General features: G+C 46.2%; 1 protein-coding gene across 2 annotated transcripts in view; it reads left to right on the top strand.

Annotated features, from left to right (window-relative positions):
- Nucleotides 1-18,872, top strand: part of LOC135378508 (uncharacterized) — a 131,899-nt gene that overhangs the window by 16,490 nt on the left and 96,537 nt on the right. For both annotated transcript variants that reach the window (XM_064611552.1, XM_064611551.1), the window contains exons 2-3: nucleotides 7,233-7,333; nucleotides 14,886-15,096. In XM_064611552.1, coding sequence (XP_064467622.1) covers nucleotides 7,233-7,333; nucleotides 14,886-15,096 — 312 coding nt within the window. The remainder of the gene's footprint in view (nucleotides 1-7,232; nucleotides 7,334-14,885; nucleotides 15,097-18,872) is intronic.

Here is an 18,872-nt window from a genome sequence, read left to right as displayed (position 1 = left end):
AGGATAGGAGTGCCCGATACGACGACGTAGAAAATGCAGACTTCCGAACGGTTAGCCAAAGTGACCGATGCGGTGAACGTGCCGTGAACAGGAATCACTTTCTGCGAATAGGTTTCGAACTCGAACTGCATGGTCCGGAGTTGATGTTGTTTGAAGTGCTGCGCGCGCAGCACTTCAATTGCTGCCAATTTGGCAGCAAGAGGCGTGTTGCCAAGGAAGAGCTTATACCGACGCACATGCTTCCGAGTATAAGCCAAGGCTGCTGTCTTCTCAGGGCCCCTTGATAACGCGGTCCGCCCGCGGGTGGGCCGTGTCTTTGAATGGCGCGGCCGATAACAAGGTCGTCGGGGCAGTATCGCTTGCGGTACTGTTTCCGGGAAATAATTTTTCTTTCGTCTTCTCAGTTGATAAATCCTGCCTCTGTTAGGTAGCGCAAAATGTTATCCAGGGAATACTGAAGACGAATCAGGATTGCTGTCTCGATTTTCCAACAGTCCAAATGCATCCGTCATCCGCATAGATAGATATATTGACATTGACTTTAGGGGTGATACAGGACTTCAGGCCTGCCATTACAAGGTTAAAAAGGATAGCACTTGAAAACGCTGCCTTGTGGTACGCCATGAGTCAAGACAACTTTTGAATAACCCCGAAGCTGCACACGTAAGGCTGGCATAAGGAGGGCATACAATAAAGTGAGCGCTACTTCATATACTGATCCGTATATGTATCTCACTTACATCTTAATATCCCAACATATGCTGTGTATATATCCGGTATACTACCCTGTACATACAGGATATGTCTTTTCAACTGCAACAAATTTTCATAAAAAGGGGAAGTTGCCGTGGGACGATTTTACTTTCTTCATTGGATTACTCGACAGTGCTGCTAGGAAACCGTATTTTTTCTTAAATAGGGACTAATTAACGGGACTAATTAACTTTTTAATTAGTGACCTTAGGGAGCACATTGCAATTGCAATATTAAAGCCTGATCTCCACATGATCCGCTCGAACCACTGGTGAAGCACAAAAGTAAGCGCAGCGCGCGCCACTGACCTCATTATTTCAGCTCCGCACTCTGCTGCGAACCATAAGTGATCGGCTAAAGAGCGACGGTGACATCGATATTTCTGCCCTCACTTGACGTCACAGAAAAACGTCATACGCAATTCAGGCAAACCCTTATCACGGTACGTTTCACGATCTTTGTTTGGTTTTCTTTTTTGCTTCATTTCGGTCCTTCATATGTTCGCAGTCGCTGGACATTGCCCTTGCCTTTGGGAACCGACAAAAATGTCCCCGGAAAAAACGCCCCCTGAGAAAAACATCCACTTTTGGCAACCGTGGAATTGTTGCGAAATCCCCGGTTGCAATATTGCCGGTCTTGAAGTCCAAAACAATATCTATTAGATGCGGTATATGCTGTAATATTAAGTTGAAACAATTTCACGTAGAGAATACAATGCAATCAATTGTCACGTTTGTTTATACAACGTGCACACGTGGCTGATCCTGTCTGGCATCACACTGACTGGCGTGCAATCAGAACGCGGGGATTTTGCGACTTTAGATCTTAAGCCTGATGATACAGCTATCCTTTCTGGTTTGAGGGAGGGACCAGTTCGCGTGGAGGAGCAGTTAGGATGATTGCCTTCCACTCCTAGACTGGGAGGTGGCTCGTGGTTCCAATCCCCGCACCGGCTGCTGCCTCATGTTTTCCCGCAGACTTTCCAGACGAATGTCGGCACACTTCGTCATGAAGTCGGCCCTGGACGCATGCTAGGCCCCTGTCACGCTCCTTCGTGCTGTCTTCTGTCCATGTCTGTACACCGCGTATAGCAACAGTTGCTTTGTGGTGCTAACTCAAAAAAAAACTTTTTTCCACTAACTAACACAAATGTAAGGTGTCACGGAAAGTGCGTGCACCGCCCAGATTCAACAAATCAGGAGAGAACAATGTCATTTCTGAATGGCTAGGAGCATGTGAAATTCTTTTTTAAGAGTGCGCGGATTAACGTGCAGGGCGATATGTAAAAAGAAAAATCAAATGCGGAGGGAAAAAGCATCAAAATTGACAAGCAAAAATGTGTTTCAATATTTCTGACTGTACAGTCCGCTTTATTGCAAGAAAGAGCAAAGTAAATGCACCAAAACTGATCCACAGTGACCTCCTAGGTAAAGAAACGCTATGTGTGAATACTCATTTCGAAACGGAATTGGATACGAGTACATTAAGCGACTAGTTCAATAACCGTACCGGATACATATAAATCATATGTTGGTATATAAGCATGTACGGTATGTATGCGTAAGTATATAACTGATATAGCGCTGACTTTGTTTTACGCCCTCCCTGTGCCGACCTTAATATGCAGCTTCGAGACCTTTCAAGTATGATGCATAATGTAAAAACCCCGAGACTAGGGAACACAAAGGGACACACACAAACACGAAGTCTCAAACACAGCTGAAAATTTTTCTTCACAAACAAGAAATATATTCAAACAGAAGGGAAGGAAAACCAGTTGAGAACAAAACAGGAGGTCATTTCGGGGGAACGAGCAGTCTGTTCAAGGCCGGACCGAGGATTACGAAAGGTTTGCTGACACAGTTCCCACAAGAAGTTATGAAAAGGGTCTCTCTCAAAAGCCTCCTTGTTTCAGATCCTTGTTTCAGATCCAGAAAAAGATCCTTGTTTCATCGGCGGATACCCTATGGGCACTGCTTCTGGGGCCAAACTTTCGTCATACCGTCGAGTTTGCTCAGTGGACCGCCCTATGCAATTCTGTCTTCTCTTGCAAGTTTGCTGCATTGAGATCTTCCCTCCGTGCGCCTGCTCATCAGCCAAGTCCGAAAAAAGCGCCGCCTTCGTGCCTTGTAAACCCTACTTGTGCTCCCGTGTCTGCCCGCACAACTGCGATTTTATCAAAGGGCCCTAAGTTTTGTTTAAACTTGACTCCCTCCCGTTTAGATGTAGCTGCTTGCATTTATAAGGTTTCGTCTGTCATTCAACTGATCCCTCCTTATCCTCGTCTTTCATTTCTTAGGCAGTACACCACATTTCGCACACTCTGGGTTCGAACAACCGTCCCGTAAACTGTAATCTCTCTCCTGTTAAGTTAGTTCGTAATGAATTGTCTGAGAAGAACTTATGTCTGTTGCAAACTGATAAGTCTACAAAATTCGCTGTTCTACCTGAACGTGTTTTTGCATCTAAGAGGTCGGCAGCTGTTGGAAACGTTTTGAAACCGTATAACCACGCTTTGGACAAGATCAAGAAGTCGATTTGTTCTATTCTTCTTGACAATGATCTGACTGCCCTATGTAACTGTATACGCTCTGCTTCTTGTGGAACTTTCGCTGTAAAGTTCTTGCTCAAGCATCACAAGGTGGACATGCCGCTTAGAATCGTAATCAATGAGAATCAAACCTGGCAAAAAATTGTTTCGATCTTTTTGCAAAATGGATTTTCCTCTATTTGTGTCCCTAGCGGTTTAACTTTGAAAAACAACTTATTTCGGATTTACAATTGTTTCATGGAAAGAAATGCTTTGCTTTTTCCTTAGACATCAAGGATCTATACTATTCACTGCAAGATAATGTGTTGTTGATTAGAGTAGCAGATTTCTTGAAGATAACTTGGTGCGCTTTCAATCGAAAGTTGGTATATCCGTGACTGAATTTTTGCGCTTACTAGAACTTTATCTGAGATCAACTGCCATAAGTATTGACGGGCATCTGTACACCCAAAAAACTGGTATCTGTATTGGCTCGAGCATCGCGCCTGTTCTTTCTGAGATTTACCTGAATGTAATTGACAACGCTGTATTATCCTTTATATCCTCTCTATCTTCAAATGATGTCGTTGTAAGAAGGTTTGTACATGATCTGGTTTTCATTTCCACCAATGAGAGTGTTATTGATCAGTGTAAAAATGTAGTTGTGTCCGCAGCCCCAGAGCTTGTATTTACCACTGAGTTCCCCACTGTTGGCGTGCTTCAGATTCTTGATATCAGGCTCTTGTTACAACCCGCTCTTTGTTGGTCTTACGGAAAATCTCAAGCTAAACTCATTTTGCCCGCTTCAAGTTGTCATTCTAAAACTGTAAAACGGGGTTTGATCACAGGTATCCTATCAAATGCCGTAAAAAAATCTTGTTGTCATCATATCATTCCCGGCTGTACGCCGAAATAAATCTTTTAAAATAAAACATTAAAAAATCCACGCTTAAAATTCCACCCTTCGAAATCCATTTTCTGAAATAAACCGTTTAAAAATACACGTCCTCAAAATAAACGCTGTTAAAATAAATCATGGTTAGGCTTAGGAAGGTAACGCTCCGTATCATAGTAGTGATAGCCGTATGGCCGACACGATGTTCTTTTCGGCGAAACATGCTATTATGATGTTTCTTACTCATGTTTGTATTGTTATCAATTACATAACAACTTAGGATTTCGAAATATCCAGCTTAAAAGTGATGACGACGATGCGCGTATGAATACAGGACACGCACACTTGATCATACCTGGGTAGTAATAGCATTACTGTAATGAAATTACAGAAATGAATTACTTTTTCTGGTAATTTGTAATGTAATGCATTACTTTTGATATTAGGTAATTTGTAATGTAACTTAATTACATTTGGGCTGTAATTTTAATGACATTACTCATTACTTTTTACAAAAGAATCGAGTGTGTGTTCTGTGTTGGCACCTGGCAGAAAGAGAGTTGAGGGACTGGCGAGTGAAAAGAATTCCAACGGCACTATGAACGGTGACGCACTCAATCGGCACGTGGAACGTCAATTCCCTTCGACGAGCCAGTTGCCTTAGGCAGGGCACCCACAAACAAACGTTGTTAGGTCAACGGTTTGTAGCCCTGGAGAACCATTGTTTGCGGGCCCCATCCTCCTGACAATCTTCCTGTTGTCGTGATACATTGTGTCTCCTTGGTCTCTACATTGTGGAACGATACGTCATACGTGGCACACTAGCATGACATGTAGAAGAGACAAATTGAAGAATACAAGCTAACTGTTGATACATTGTAAGCATACATTTTTTTCCTCGAGTTTCGGGGAAGGCAAGTTTCGTCAACTTGTGTGTCCCTTGTGCCTTCCACAAGCTCGGGAACATGTATGCCAATAATGGTAAAGCAATGCCATTGTAACGTCATTACTTTTTCGTAGTAATTGTAATGTAATTTTATTACGTTTCAACTACAGTAATGAGTAACGTAATTTAATTACATTTTAGACGTAATTTACCCAGCTATTCTCATGATCCTTGAGCCAGCTGAGCGCTGTGGACGGATTGCGCGGTGGCGGTCATTCGCACTGGTAAAAGAAAGGCCAAGAAAGCGCGCACGCACACGAAAAAGACAAACGCAAAATCAGAAAACATACCAAAGAATGGCCAAACTCTCCTGATAGTCGGCTCTATATTAGACTATATTACACCGATGTCGCGCGTTACTTGCACTGCTAAAACAGAACTTCACCGAATAATACGCTTCCGGGCATCCGTCATTCTGAATGATATCAGCCCCCCCTCCCCTCTACTAACTTGGAAAAACAGGTCACGGATCACATACAGACAGACAACCTACTTCCGGTGTACCGAAATCCTCGTTCACAGTTATAGCCCTGGCTAGCCCCAAGCGCGAGGAGGGTACTATTTTCCGCGACGGATGTAGAGCCGTCGGGTGTCCACCAATCAGGGACGATGGATGTTAAAAGATTTATTTCGAAGCGTTTATTCTTCAAAGTTTATTTTTTGGAGTTTATTTCGACAGCGTGTATTTTCTCATGATTTATATTGAAGAGTTTATTTTGCAAATTTGATATTTAAGAGATTTATTTTTGAACGTTTTATTTTTACATGATTTATTTCGGCGTCATCCCTCATTCCCTCTGTGGAAAGTCAGCTTCTCCGTTTGAATGATGCTGGTTACCCCCATCACATGTTACTTGGTGTTTTAAATGTTTTGTTAAACACCTTGCTTCCTGGTTCACCTGAAACTAAGCCCTCTGTCCTCAAACGGGTGGTTATACCTTTCTTTCACAAAGTGTCTCACAACTTGTTAGCCGTTGCGAAGAAGTTTCAAATCAACATCGTTTTCAAGAACAACTTCCGTCTTGACCGCCTCACGCCTTTCGCCAAACCTGAAGTTTGTTGCAAGAATCACCGGAATAAATTTGTCCCCTGTTCTTCAAACGTTGTTTACCAGATCCCCTTAGCTTGTGGTTTCTGCTATATTGGCCAGACAAAACGTTGCTTAAATGATCGTTTGAGAGAGCATTCATTAAAAGTAAAAAATAAAGCTTCAAACTCTGAAATTGCAAAACATTTGGAAGAATGCTCAGATTGCTTCCCTCTATGGGATGAAACAATTGTAAAGGCATCCGAATTGGACCCTCACGGAAGGCTTTTGAGAGAGACCCTTTTCATAACTTCTTGTGGGAACTGTGTCAGCAAACCTTCCGTAAGCCTCGGTCCGGCCTTGAACAGACTGCTCGTTCCCCCGAAATGACCTCCTGTTTTGTTCTCAACTGGTGTTTCCTTCCCTTCTGTTTGTATATATTTCTTGTTTGTGAAGTAAAGTTTTCAGCTGTGTTTGAGACTTCGTGTTTGTGTCTGTCCCTTCGTGTTCCCAGGTCTCGGGGTTTTTACATTATGCATCATTTTCACCAGCTCGCTTGCTTCCTAGCCATTTTTTTCACTTTCAAGTATATTCAGTTTGGAAGAAACATTAATTCGGTTCGGAATTCGAACACTGAATTCTATATTTGATTCGGAGATGGAATATACAATTACTCGCTTCGGTGTTCCAAAAATTCGAATATTCACACTGTCCTAGTAAAAAATCAACGTCCGAAGTCAACCAGCCCACGAGTACCAGAAGTGGATATTCCCCTGGGGACATTTTTTCCTGGGACATTCCTTCCGGATATATTTTTTCCGGGAATTTATTATTTTTAATTGCCCTCGATTATTTTTAGTGGTTCTTTGAAACGCCTGTCTCGAGTGTGTGCATGCAATGGCATCACAGCCTTATGACTTTTGGTATTCGCGGTGACCATTTTCTATTACCCCCTCTGCTCTTAAAGTTGGAATGCACATTCACGTCGCTGCAAATAATCATGTTTTACATTTATCCTGCGCATCCTCTTTCCTCGGCGTTGATTCGCACTTACACTCTGTTTTATTTTATTTTTTTGCAGGCGCCAGTCGAGTGCTTCGAACAGCACATGCCTAAGACGATGGTTGCAGGCATTAAGGTGTCGGTACTAGTCTACACATTGAACAACAATAAAAATCCTTCGTAAGTAGACGCCGAAATTTCAGCATATTTATATGTTTGTATTTTTGAGGACGAGAACAGAGCGTGGGAAACACAATAAAAATGTGTTCATATTGAGCTATCTTAGGCAGCTACGAATGCGTTTATTCTTTGGTGCGCTGTGTCCCTCAGAAATCTAAACTATGGTTTTGTAAGCGAGGAAAGGCACAAAACGGAGCATAATATTTTCCAATGCGAACATCAAGTAGACTTCTGTTGCAAGTTTACAAAGTATCAACATCTGGGCTTGTCATTTATTGTGAACTGCATTAAGGTTGATGATGCAGTTGTGAGAAAAGAAGTGTGACGGCATAAGGTATCTGATATTGATATCCCGTAAGGATGCAAAAATATGGAAACTTTCGATATCAATAAATATCATTATCGTAAAAAAAATAATCGATGAACTCGATTAAAATATGGGTATTTATAAATATCGATATTCGGTGTATCGGTATTTGGAGAAGAAATATCAATACACAATATTTGTAATTTTTTGAGAGCTGACGAACTAGATTTATTTTCCTTCTTAAGTTGAACACGACTATAGAATTCTTGTGGAAGTGTCCATCTTGCGCCAACAGCAACGCTCACCATGATAAAAGGAATAGCAGGCACGGACAAGGACAGGGAGACGCACAAACGGTCTACTGTTCGGCAGTTCGTTTGTGCGCTTCCTTATCCCTGTCCCGTTTATCATGATGTACTGTTAGCAACTACCGCGCAATTCTAGTTCTTTTTCTAGTTCTCCAATAATAATTGCCGAGCCCTTCCATCTCCCTTAAATACCGTGACAATGTTGAAGACATTGCAAAAGAACATAAGGTAAAATATTGGCAGCTCTCCTACAAAGTCACTTTCCTTCACATTTCCTTACCAGTTCGCTGGATTTTCTACCAGTTTACATTGATGAACAAGTAGGTCCAAAGTGGTTTCAGGTAGAAACCACATATTATTGTTGTTCTGGGAAAATGTATTATGTACGTAACGCACAAGCTGTAGTCAATAGAAACGAAATCGATGGCAATGGGACAAGTTGGAGACTAGAATGACTATGTACGACACGCAAAAAACACTGGCACTATACAGGGTATAACCATGTACACTATGTATATCTAAAATTCATTGGTCATATAGTCTGTAGGCTATACCACCTAAGTCTGAAAGTACGAAGAAAAATAATTACATGATGTACACTACATACAATCCAAGCGTACTGCTCACAAAGTGAGGGATGTGGTCCCCGCAGCCTATCGGACCGGTCACACCGAAGCACGAGTAGCTCAAGCTGCAGGAAATTCGTCCCGTTCACGAGCAAGCGTCGCAGCAGCATGAACAAAAGGGCGCGATTTCGACGTTGTGCCACCACCTTTCAGCGCGCTATCCACAATATGTCAGCGCCAGAAGCAGTCACAAGAACACTGAGGCGGTGAGATGAACGGTGTCAGTCGAATGAGATTGAGCAAATGACGTGCGGAGCGAACAAGACGTCAAAATATCATCGCCGTGTGACACTCGTACAGCACATGATCGTTCGTCTCGGCATGACCACAATAGGGACAACTGTTTGTCGACACAAGGTTCCACAAGAAGAGATGGTCACGTGTGAGCAGGATATCCCAAGCAAACAACCACATCTCATCACGCAGAGTTCCACGGAGCCACGAGCCGACCAGCACCGCCCACGACATGTTTCTTGGGCGTCTCCTGCTATTGGAACCATTGTTATCCACTTCTTGGCAAACCACTGCTTCCGACAGCACGCTAGGAGAAGAAGCCAGTAAATTACTTCGTGGAATACAGGACAGCTTGCGGTGATACGAGTGCACGGAGGCATGAAACCATGGAGAGGACGCAGCCGATGGAGCCACTGGGTCATAGGCATGCGCGACAAGGTCTTGTGCGAGGCCGCAGTGCAGTAGAGCCACAACACTTGAGTTGCCGACGGCTCGCTATTTAGAATACGCAGCGTAGTTCTCATAGCGATTCCTCTGTTCGTGAGGCCAATGTCAAGAAGTGACTCTCCTCCGCGCGACGCCGGGAGAGACAGCAAGATCCGTGAAATTGGTCTGCGACGCCCCCTCCAGAAGAACGAGAGCATGGCGGAGTGGAACCTCGCTATTATCTGGTGTGGTGCAATTAACACGTGGCTCAGGTGCCATACACGCCCACAGAAAATAGTTCGCACTAAGTAGGCGCGCTCAAAGTAGGAGAGGTAGAAAGACTCCGCGGCTTGACACTTTGACTGCAACTCCTGCAAAGCCTGCAGCCAGTTGCCGTTCATGAGGCTGTTCCCGTCGAATAAGACGCCAAGGATCTTGATAGCGGAGGTACTGCACAGGAAGCAGGAGGTCGTATAGATGTGGTGAGGTCGAGCTTAGATGTGGACGGATAAAGGGAAGACGGCGAGAAGGAGTGAGGGACAGGGAAAATCATTCTACTGGAAGCGGCTTTCCAAAATATCGTTGAGTTACTCTATGACGCCCGTACCTGCGTTTCAAAACTAGGTCGAGTCTACCAGCTAGTTAACTCTGTCAACACACTTTCCCAAGGTCGGCAGGGATAGGCAAGACCGACTAGCGACGTCACTCCTACTGCGTCTCCTCTTTTTCTGGGAACTTAAAAACGAAACTGGGCCAGCGTACCACGGGAATAGCTCTCCAATTGCTGGTCCCCTCAGGACCGGACCACCGAGTTCTGGTATGGCCCATCATACCACCATTCGAAAGCAAGCAAGCTGGCAAAGTTGTTTCAACGCGTGTTTCGTGAGCTTATTTTCGAAAGTGAAACAAAGCGAGATTCACTTCCGCAGTTGCCACAGTACGTTTTACTTTTTTGTTCCTGGTTCAGGCGTGCATTTTGTGCATTCCATGCGCATCAGTCATCCAAGCAAAATTCGCGCCATGTTATACTGCTCTTCTTTTTTTTTTTTTCGTTTCAGGCTGCAAGGAAGAGAATCGCGACTGCGTATTTTTACTAAATCTCGCTACGATGTTTTCAAGTGGGACTGGATAGCTGTTGGCTTGATAGTGTGATATGATTTTTAGAAACGACGTAGCCATCTTGTGGGAGGTTCATAACGTCTTCCCACCCATCAGCTCCGAAAAGGCGTCGCAGGTCTTCATGCTTACTCGATGAGAGCATAACATGGGTTCCCAAACCTACTCGATCGGTTAGCTACTGGTTACGTGGTACAACCGTGTCACGCTCGGGAGTTAGTTTAGGAACGCACCCTGAACAAGGATGCCGTTTCAAACAATCCCTCCAAAAAGCTGACTCACTGTCACTCAATGTTATTGATGATAAAGCCCATTAATACTAAAAGCAGCGACAACACCTCCTTCCCTCCCCCACACACTCTCTTCTCTGCCTTCGGCACGACACTGGCGCCGCGTGGACGGCTACACCGTAGCTGACGACAGCCGTGCTACAGCCGTGTTCAGGCATGCAGGAAGGAAACACAAGGAGCGGCTCTTCCCTCCAGACCAGAGCCGTATATTAAAAGGGAGTCTGGCCATTGGGAGGAATAACAAAAAAATTTCACAGACTAACTTGATTTTACGCTGCCAAATGTACATTCTAATATAAGTTTCTCGGGAATCAGTTTCAACTTATGTTCATCCATCGATATCTAACAGAAAAAAAAAAAGTTTTGTCGCCGGTATTAGGCCTAGGCGATCACAACTAAATCATAACAAAAAGGGCGCTGTGCTGTACAATCTTATATTTAATTGCTGGATTTCTTGGATATAAACATTCTTGCCGCTTATATTCCAACTATTTATGTAGATTTGATAAAAATCATACCGACAACAGAATGTGTCCCAGCAGGTGGTTCTGCCGGAAGCGGTACAATGACGGAAGCAGACGACAATTCCCGACGTACCTTACGCTCCCTAGGTGGTGCTCATCAAATTTGCATCAACAATCCACTACTTTTGCAGATTGCGAGAGGTATCCATTTCAGTCCCATCCAATCCACTTGCCACCCAAAATGGCGCTGTCCATGTTGGATAAGGGGCCAAATAGTGAGGATAGGCTGATTGATAGCGCCACATATTTCAAGACTTCATTGGTCGGAAAGCTGAGAAAGTGGGTGGAGCTTCAGGTATAGGCATGACCCATTAATGGCCAGACTCCCTTTTAATATACGGCTCTGCTCCAGACTAGCGTAGCCACCCTCTAGCGGTCGCTCTATTCAAAATCGCCATTACGTCCTGTCCACCACGTGATCCCCTCTAAAGTTTCGGTTTTGCAAGGCTTTGTTTCTCGCGCTGCTCTCCGTGTGATTTTGCTTTTCGAAAGTAATTTATTGTGGAAATGTGAGCACCATCGTAGAAACGACGTATGGTATAATGTGTTCCTGTCCCGGCTGCGGCTCTCGTTGAACGGAGACCAGCTCTGTCATGGGAACACGTTTCGTTCGTAAGTACACGCGGTCAGTTGTTTATTCGCCTGTGTGTGTTCCAGTCATTATGAACTGTTCGTTTTGGACCTGACACTGTGCCGCAGATTCATTTCATATCCTCTGTTGTTATACAAATCTGATTAATAGCGTTCTGAGTACGGCATTCTTTACCACTTCACCAAGAAACGTACATACGTTGGAAGTCACCGTTGCCACACGTGATGTTTCCGGTCCCGCGTACTCCTTTTGCGTTCTGCACACTGTGACCGATCTTCTAATAGAAAAGTAAACATCCGAACGTACAGAAATAAAGTACAAGCACGCGTTCAACGTAATACTGCCACCTGAACTGTGACACAACTACAGCTCGCGTCGTCTGCTCTGGTGGCGCCGTGCTGTCTGGAGGGTCACGTGAGCGGTCACGTGGTAGACAGGAGCATCCCAGAATGCATTGCGAAGCCGGCTACGCTCACAGGGGCGACACAAACCCGCCATTGTTGTAACTACCCTCAAGCGGGTGCTTTTGGCAAAACTGCCATCTTGTCCTGGTCGTACGTCATAGAAAACGTCATTTTCAGGTCATGTGACCGTGTTTATATGTCGTTTTGCCGCTTACCGACATATTTCCGTGGTTACAAAGCCAAGAGATCAACGTATTTTGCCAGCGTAAACTATGCGGTGCTTCCTCCGCAACATGGTGGCCCATTTTCCTTAGTTTAAGTACATCGCATCGGCTCAGTGGGTCTTAACGTGCGGTCGACATCACATCTTTGGAAGTCGTCAACAGTACGATGCCTTATGCGCAAAACTGCGTGTTTTACTGCGAGATTATCGGATAAAAATAATTACCGTGATCAAAAAACATCCAAAACGTCGCACAGAGACAACAACTGCATGGTTTGCAAACGGTTTGGCCGCCGATCACGGGCGCCGCCATCTTTAAGGTCACATGTGCCTTGACGTTTTTGCTGTGACGTGCGACCAGGACCTGTCCAGGATGCATTGCGTTAGCCCAGCACGCTTTCGTCTATGGAGCAATGCATTGGATGTCACCCCTGTGGCTACGCTCGTCCCGATAGAAAACTCTCGGAGGGGCCGCTCCTTGTGCTTCCTTGTTCCCTTCCTCCATGTGTTCAGGCAAGCAGAACACTACTGTTTGTTTTGTTTGCGCGTTCTGGGCATTTTTTCTTTGAATGCACGGCGACGCTGGCGCCGGCTTTCTTCCCTTCTGACGGGCGAAACATATTCTACAAGCGTAGAAGACGATGTTAGCGACATGACACGTCATCGTTTTAGTCATCTCTTGTGTTCAACATTCCTTAGTGAATGTGTGCAATGCCTGATGAAATAACTTCAGGAAACTGCGAAATAACTGAAACAAACGCTGGAAATGGCTTATCCTTGCCACCACTGGGAAGCCGAAGGATCCCATACTTCGTGTGACTCGCTGACATCCCACAGATACAATAGCCCGATGACCTTAAGTTTCGCACGAAAAGGTACTCATCACCCTCTGATTCAATGAATGCAAAACCGCAAAGCTCCGCCGATCAACCGGCACCAATGTCGGCATATTTATAGGCAAGAAGCGTTTTCCCGATTGTGCCAACGTCGTTTTCTTCAGTTTCTGCGTTTATTTGTTCCAGATATCGTTGGAATGTTGAAATATATATGGAGTTTTAGATAGTCCACAAAAACTTATGCCAGCTACTCATTCCAGAGAAGAGTTGTTGTCGTTAAAAAGAAATAAACTTAGTAGTCGGGTAGCCGGGGTAGTAGGTAGGTCGTAGGCAGTAGTCGGGTAGGTTAGAATCTCTGATTGACAGTTTGAGTGACGAAAGTAACAGTTGTCGTGTCTTTTGGCTTTTTAGGATGCCACCGTACTTGGATGCTAATGTTAAAGCTATACGAGCAGCATACATGTCAGTTTTGCAGTTGAGCTGTGGCCAGGCGTACATATTCTAGAAGAGAGTATGTAACGACAGGATGATTAATTACCTAAAATTTGTTCCTAAGATTTGTTGTTTGTTGTTAATGAACTGTTTGATTAGGAGATTCCGGGCAAAAGCGAGATAACAGAATGGGAGACAATCCTCGTTGAAAGCCATATTTTAAGAGTCATGAAACGTGCTCGGCAGGATAACTCAACTGCAACGACATACGCTGCTCTCGGAGCTTCTTTATACAAATTATGTAAAGGATAAAAAACTCCCTGTACATATAGCGTGCAAATTTTCTACGAAAGAGCTCTAAGAGTGGCGCCTTTGTCGCTTCTGCTGTTGACGCTTACGAGCTTGCGGACATTCTGTACAAGAGTGCATGTGAGCACCAGACGGCTAATTACCTAATATGCATTAACAAATTGTCTTACCAAATATTTTCGGAAAGGATCTAAGATAACAGAATTCGAGTACAGCCCCCTTTTTTTTTTTTTTTTGAAGCTCCAGAGACCAGCGCGTACTCTCAGATATCCACCGCATGATTTTGCCATGAGAATTGGCCGCAACTTGAGCAGGAAGGATGACTCCCTTGCATTTGGTGGCTTATCTCTGCTGAAAGGTCACTGGCTAGTAGCTCATCGGCGATTCCAACTCCTTGCCTTACGACGTAGACCGGGACGTGTCGCACATAGGCTTTGTTTCGACTAAGTTGAATATATCAAAGTATGTGCCCCATTTAGCATATTTTAAAAAGTAGGGTGCTGTTAAATGATAACGCATTTTCGTGACAATCGCTGATTTGAAAAGGTTGGCCAATGAACTTGAACAGTTACATTCTCGTTTGCATGTAATGTCCAAAATGCAGCAAATGCATCAGTGCTGATATCATGGATATTTATTAATAATGTGTTCATATATGTCAGTTTTAGCCTTTGCATGCATATTTTCTGTACTGACAACTGCTCCAGACGTCGTGGCGACTTGGCCGGTGCAGAGGCATCTGGTCTTGCTGTTAGCGCGCCAATACTGTGGCGTCCTACCCCCTTTAAGTACGGAAATAAGTAAATATTATTATTATCAATATGAATTGGTACGTTGCATAAATGAGCGATACGCCTGTGTACTTCTCCCCAGTGTTGCGTTATAATGATTATGTCGTTTCTTATGCTGTCCTTCTTCTGTCCAGCATCCGTATTGCTGTTGGAGATGATTTCGCTCAGACGAACAGCAATGGCACATACAATGAACTTGGCTTCTACGCTAAATCTACCTGCCGTACCACCCTCTGCGGCTATTTTAAAAATAGTCCAGAAGCAACCAACAAAAAGCAGAACATCAGTTTGAAGGCCAACACTTTCTACTGGTTCCAGTTTCTGATGGACGTGGGCTCCATCAAAGTAAGTGAACCATGAAGAGAAATTATGTGTTTCTTAGGCAAACACTGAGCAGACCTTGCTACCTCCTCCCCACTTTCCCCACTCCCCAACCTCCCCGCTTTCCATTTCAAAGTAAAGTTGTTGTTGTTGTTTGCACATCTCTATTTACCACATCTCCAAGTTGTCATCTGTACCGGAGGTCGTTGACTTGTTCTAGCGCCGCCGTCGAAAGGCTCTTCTCTATGCCATTCATAACCAAAGGCAGGAGCACGACAGCAAGTAGGAGGAAGACAGAGGTTGCCCGGATAATTTTCCGAAATCAACGTACCTGACGGATGCACATGCTTTGTCCCAAAGCACGGGTTCCTCGCCATCTCGTAACTTCGCGTTTGGAGTCGCATTTGTACGGCCTGCTATGCGTAGGCGCTCGTTGAATCGTCCGTGGCGTCTTCAAAGCCACGTCGCAGATTCGCTGGTTTCCGTTGACTCCGCGCGGTCGTTACCATAGCAGCAGGCGGCCACGCGGTACGTTTCGCCGGGTGAGCGCTAAAGAGAAGCCCACACGCTCTGACCGTCGCCGTTGGGTGAGGACGCTGAACGAAGAAAATATGTTCGATGTTCGATGTTCCCGTTGGAACTATGCTTTTGTGTACTCTTAGACAAGAAATGCATCCCCTATATGACGACGCTGGTAGAAAAGCGACGACGTTTATGGGGGAACATGGGCGCGAGGTCGCCCGTTCAGTTCTGTTTTGTTATTCGTCGAGAAAAGATCGATGGTTACGCCTTGATACTTGTCGCTTTACCTTTTCTGTGTGCCGAAACCCAGGAGATCTCAAGCCATTTCTCACTCATAAGGCATTCGTTGGCCATGAACCGCCCTCAACAAGCCCGCGGAGCGGTCACTCGGCTGATGGCCAAACTGCGGTCGGCGAGGCAGAAAGCTTCAGCAAGCTACTCGAAAGTTAAGGCCCAGCAATTACGAGAGTTTGACACAGCCATCAAATCTGCCATCAGTGATGAGGCATTCGAAGACCAATATCTGGGAGCAAGGAAATATCAGGATGACATCCTCATTATGCTTACGACGGGTGGGCGCTTCATGAGACAGATGTCAGTTCCCGCTCCCGCGCCACCCGTCCCGACAAGTGCGTCGGATAGTTCCCGTCCCGACCTGTCACAATCTATACGAACCGCGGCACGACCCAAGCTGCGCGTGCCGACGTTCGCAGGGAAGCTCGTAGCTTGGCAAGGTTTTTGGGACCATTTCAGCACTACTCTCCACGACTGCGCTAGCCTAGCAAAGGTCGAGAAGTACAAATGTCTGCTGAGTTATTTGACCGGCCCTGCAAAACGCTCAGTCGAAGGCATCGGCATCACTGAAGCGAATTATGACATTGCCATCGCAACTCTCAAAAACTGATTCGGTCGCCGAGAGCTTCTCATATTGACAGCCACTTGACAGCCTCTTCAATTTTTAATCTTCCATCCAACGACGTGGATAAACTGCTGCTCCTTTATGACATCATCCAGTTCTGTATCTCGTGTCTATAAAACCTAGCTGTTCCATATGCGGATTACGCTGTGGCACTATACCGAGTGCTCCTGCGCTGTCTCCCGGAAGAGCTAGCCGTCGAAGTTTTCCAGTGAAACATCGAAGGCCGGCTGGTACAGCCTCAGACATCTGCCACCGACGATGTGCCATCCCACAAGCGTACACAAGCCGTGGTAGACGTCCTGCAATTCCTTCGAAGCCAATTCGAAAGTCGCGAGGATTGCCAGTTCGCCCACCGTCGGACGTCGCTGAGAGCGCCAGAACCACGCCGATCCAACGTTGACGTAGGCCATCCGGACAATCCGCCGGCAGCTTTGTCGCTCGCCGACAACTCGACCACCAATACGCCGCGATGAGTGATCCTGCGCAAGCCTATACCACGTCGTGTCAGAATGCCAGATCTTGCCTCCGGCGCAAAAAACGCAAGCTTCTACTCTCAAGCCGTTGCTGCCTTACGTGCAGAAAATTCAACCACTATGCCCAGGATTGTAGCACCGGCCGTTCGTTCACCTGTACGCACTGTGAGCGACGGGACCTGTTTATCCTCTGCGACATCCAGGGATCCCGTCATGAAGCTCCCGTACGAGCCCCCAAGGGATACCAAACAGCCAAGGTCGCATCTCGTCAAACCCACCGACTACAAGAGCCAACTGCCTCAGATCGGGAGCTCCGATCCTCTTGCACACGGCTCGCGTGTGGGCCAACGGGCCATCATCTAAAATTCTCGTGCGCGTGCTCTTCGACACGGGCAGTCACCGAACCTACGTCCGTTCTGACGCATCGCGCGCTCTCGGGTGCCCAGTGCTTGGCCCAGAACCCATCACGGTCTTCACTTTAGGTCAGACTGGCTTGCCATCGCGCAACCACAGCAAACGTGTGGCTTTACAGCTCTCCAGCCACTATGGCGGCGACACAATTACCATCGAAGCCCACGAAGTACCGGAACTATGCTCCCTCGCCGACACCGCCCTGAAAGCTTCGGTCGCTGAGGAAGATGAGGGGTAGTACAGGGCACTGCCACCTGCACGAGGGGAGGTGTAAACTGATTACCTTGGCACACTAATAAACGACGAATAAGAGGAGGAATAACATTTTCTGAACCAGCATCCCGACGAGCAGTCATACTTTGTAGTCCCATCCGGAACACTGGTGCCGAAACCCGGGCACTAGGATTTCTCTCTGCGATGCCCAGAGATGCGCAAACTGACCGCCGCCGACTGACTCGAGCGGGGATCCGCGGCCGTGATCACCCGCACCATTACTCATCTCAGCAAGATGCTCGCTCAGCCCGTCATTCGGGTAGACGAGGTGGAAGTTAGCCTGAAACACCTCTCCCGACTGGACCAATTGGAGGACCTCAAACGCCAATTTCTTGAACAGACAACAGGTACAAAACATGCGCCGCACAGGCGCAGATACAGGTGCATGACAGGCGATGACAGGCACAGGTACAGGGTACAGGCGCCGAAAACATGTACGACGAGGAGACCCAAGCGATACTGGAGCAAGGAAAACAGCCCGAAGCGGTTATCACCCGAGCCCGGAGACCCTTCAGACTGCAGCATCTGTCCAGGCAAGTCGTAACAACTCTTTGCCCAGACTCCGAATTCCCAAACTCAGGGGCTAGTTGCAGGTATGGCAACGCTTCTGGGAACATCTGAAGCCACGATCCATCACAACGCCACCCTAGCCCCCGTTGAGAAATTCAAATACCTTCTAATATATGTCACAGAAGGCACCATGCGCACTATAGATGGGATTAGCCTGAGCAGCGACAACTATCAGACTGCGATCGCAGCTTTCGGTCCGTACCGTTCAAACCAGCAACGAAACAGTGCAGCTCCGTCATCTCTGTGATGAAGTGTCGCGCCACACCAAGGCTCTGGAGCTTTTGGGGGCGCCACGGTCGAGATACAATGTTCCTATTCAGAGATTTCGCCCGCTGCATACCTACCGACGTTTTTGTGCAATTCAAGCAGAGGAGACGCGAACCTGACGCGTCCAGCAGTGACTCTACATCCCACGCAGCTGGTCGGGCAAGAATATCTTCGATGACTGCTCAGGTGTGCGATCTCCTGACCTTATACAGATCTACTAGATAGCAGAGAAGAAGCGATTCTTGACCGTCAGCGGCTTGCCCAAAGGGACAAGGACAATGCGGACGGCTTGCACTCTTCCTTAGCCTCGGCACCCGCCCTGCCTACGGCTGTGAACGATCAACGAGCGCCAGGACATGGCGCAC

The sequence above is a fragment of the Ornithodoros turicata genome, chromosome 1 (assembly GCF_037126465.1).
Source record: "Ornithodoros turicata isolate Travis chromosome 1, ASM3712646v1, whole genome shotgun sequence".
Taxonomy (NCBI): domain Eukaryota; kingdom Metazoa; phylum Arthropoda; class Arachnida; order Ixodida; family Argasidae; genus Ornithodoros; species Ornithodoros turicata.
This window is presented reverse-complemented; position numbering and strand designations above follow the sequence as displayed.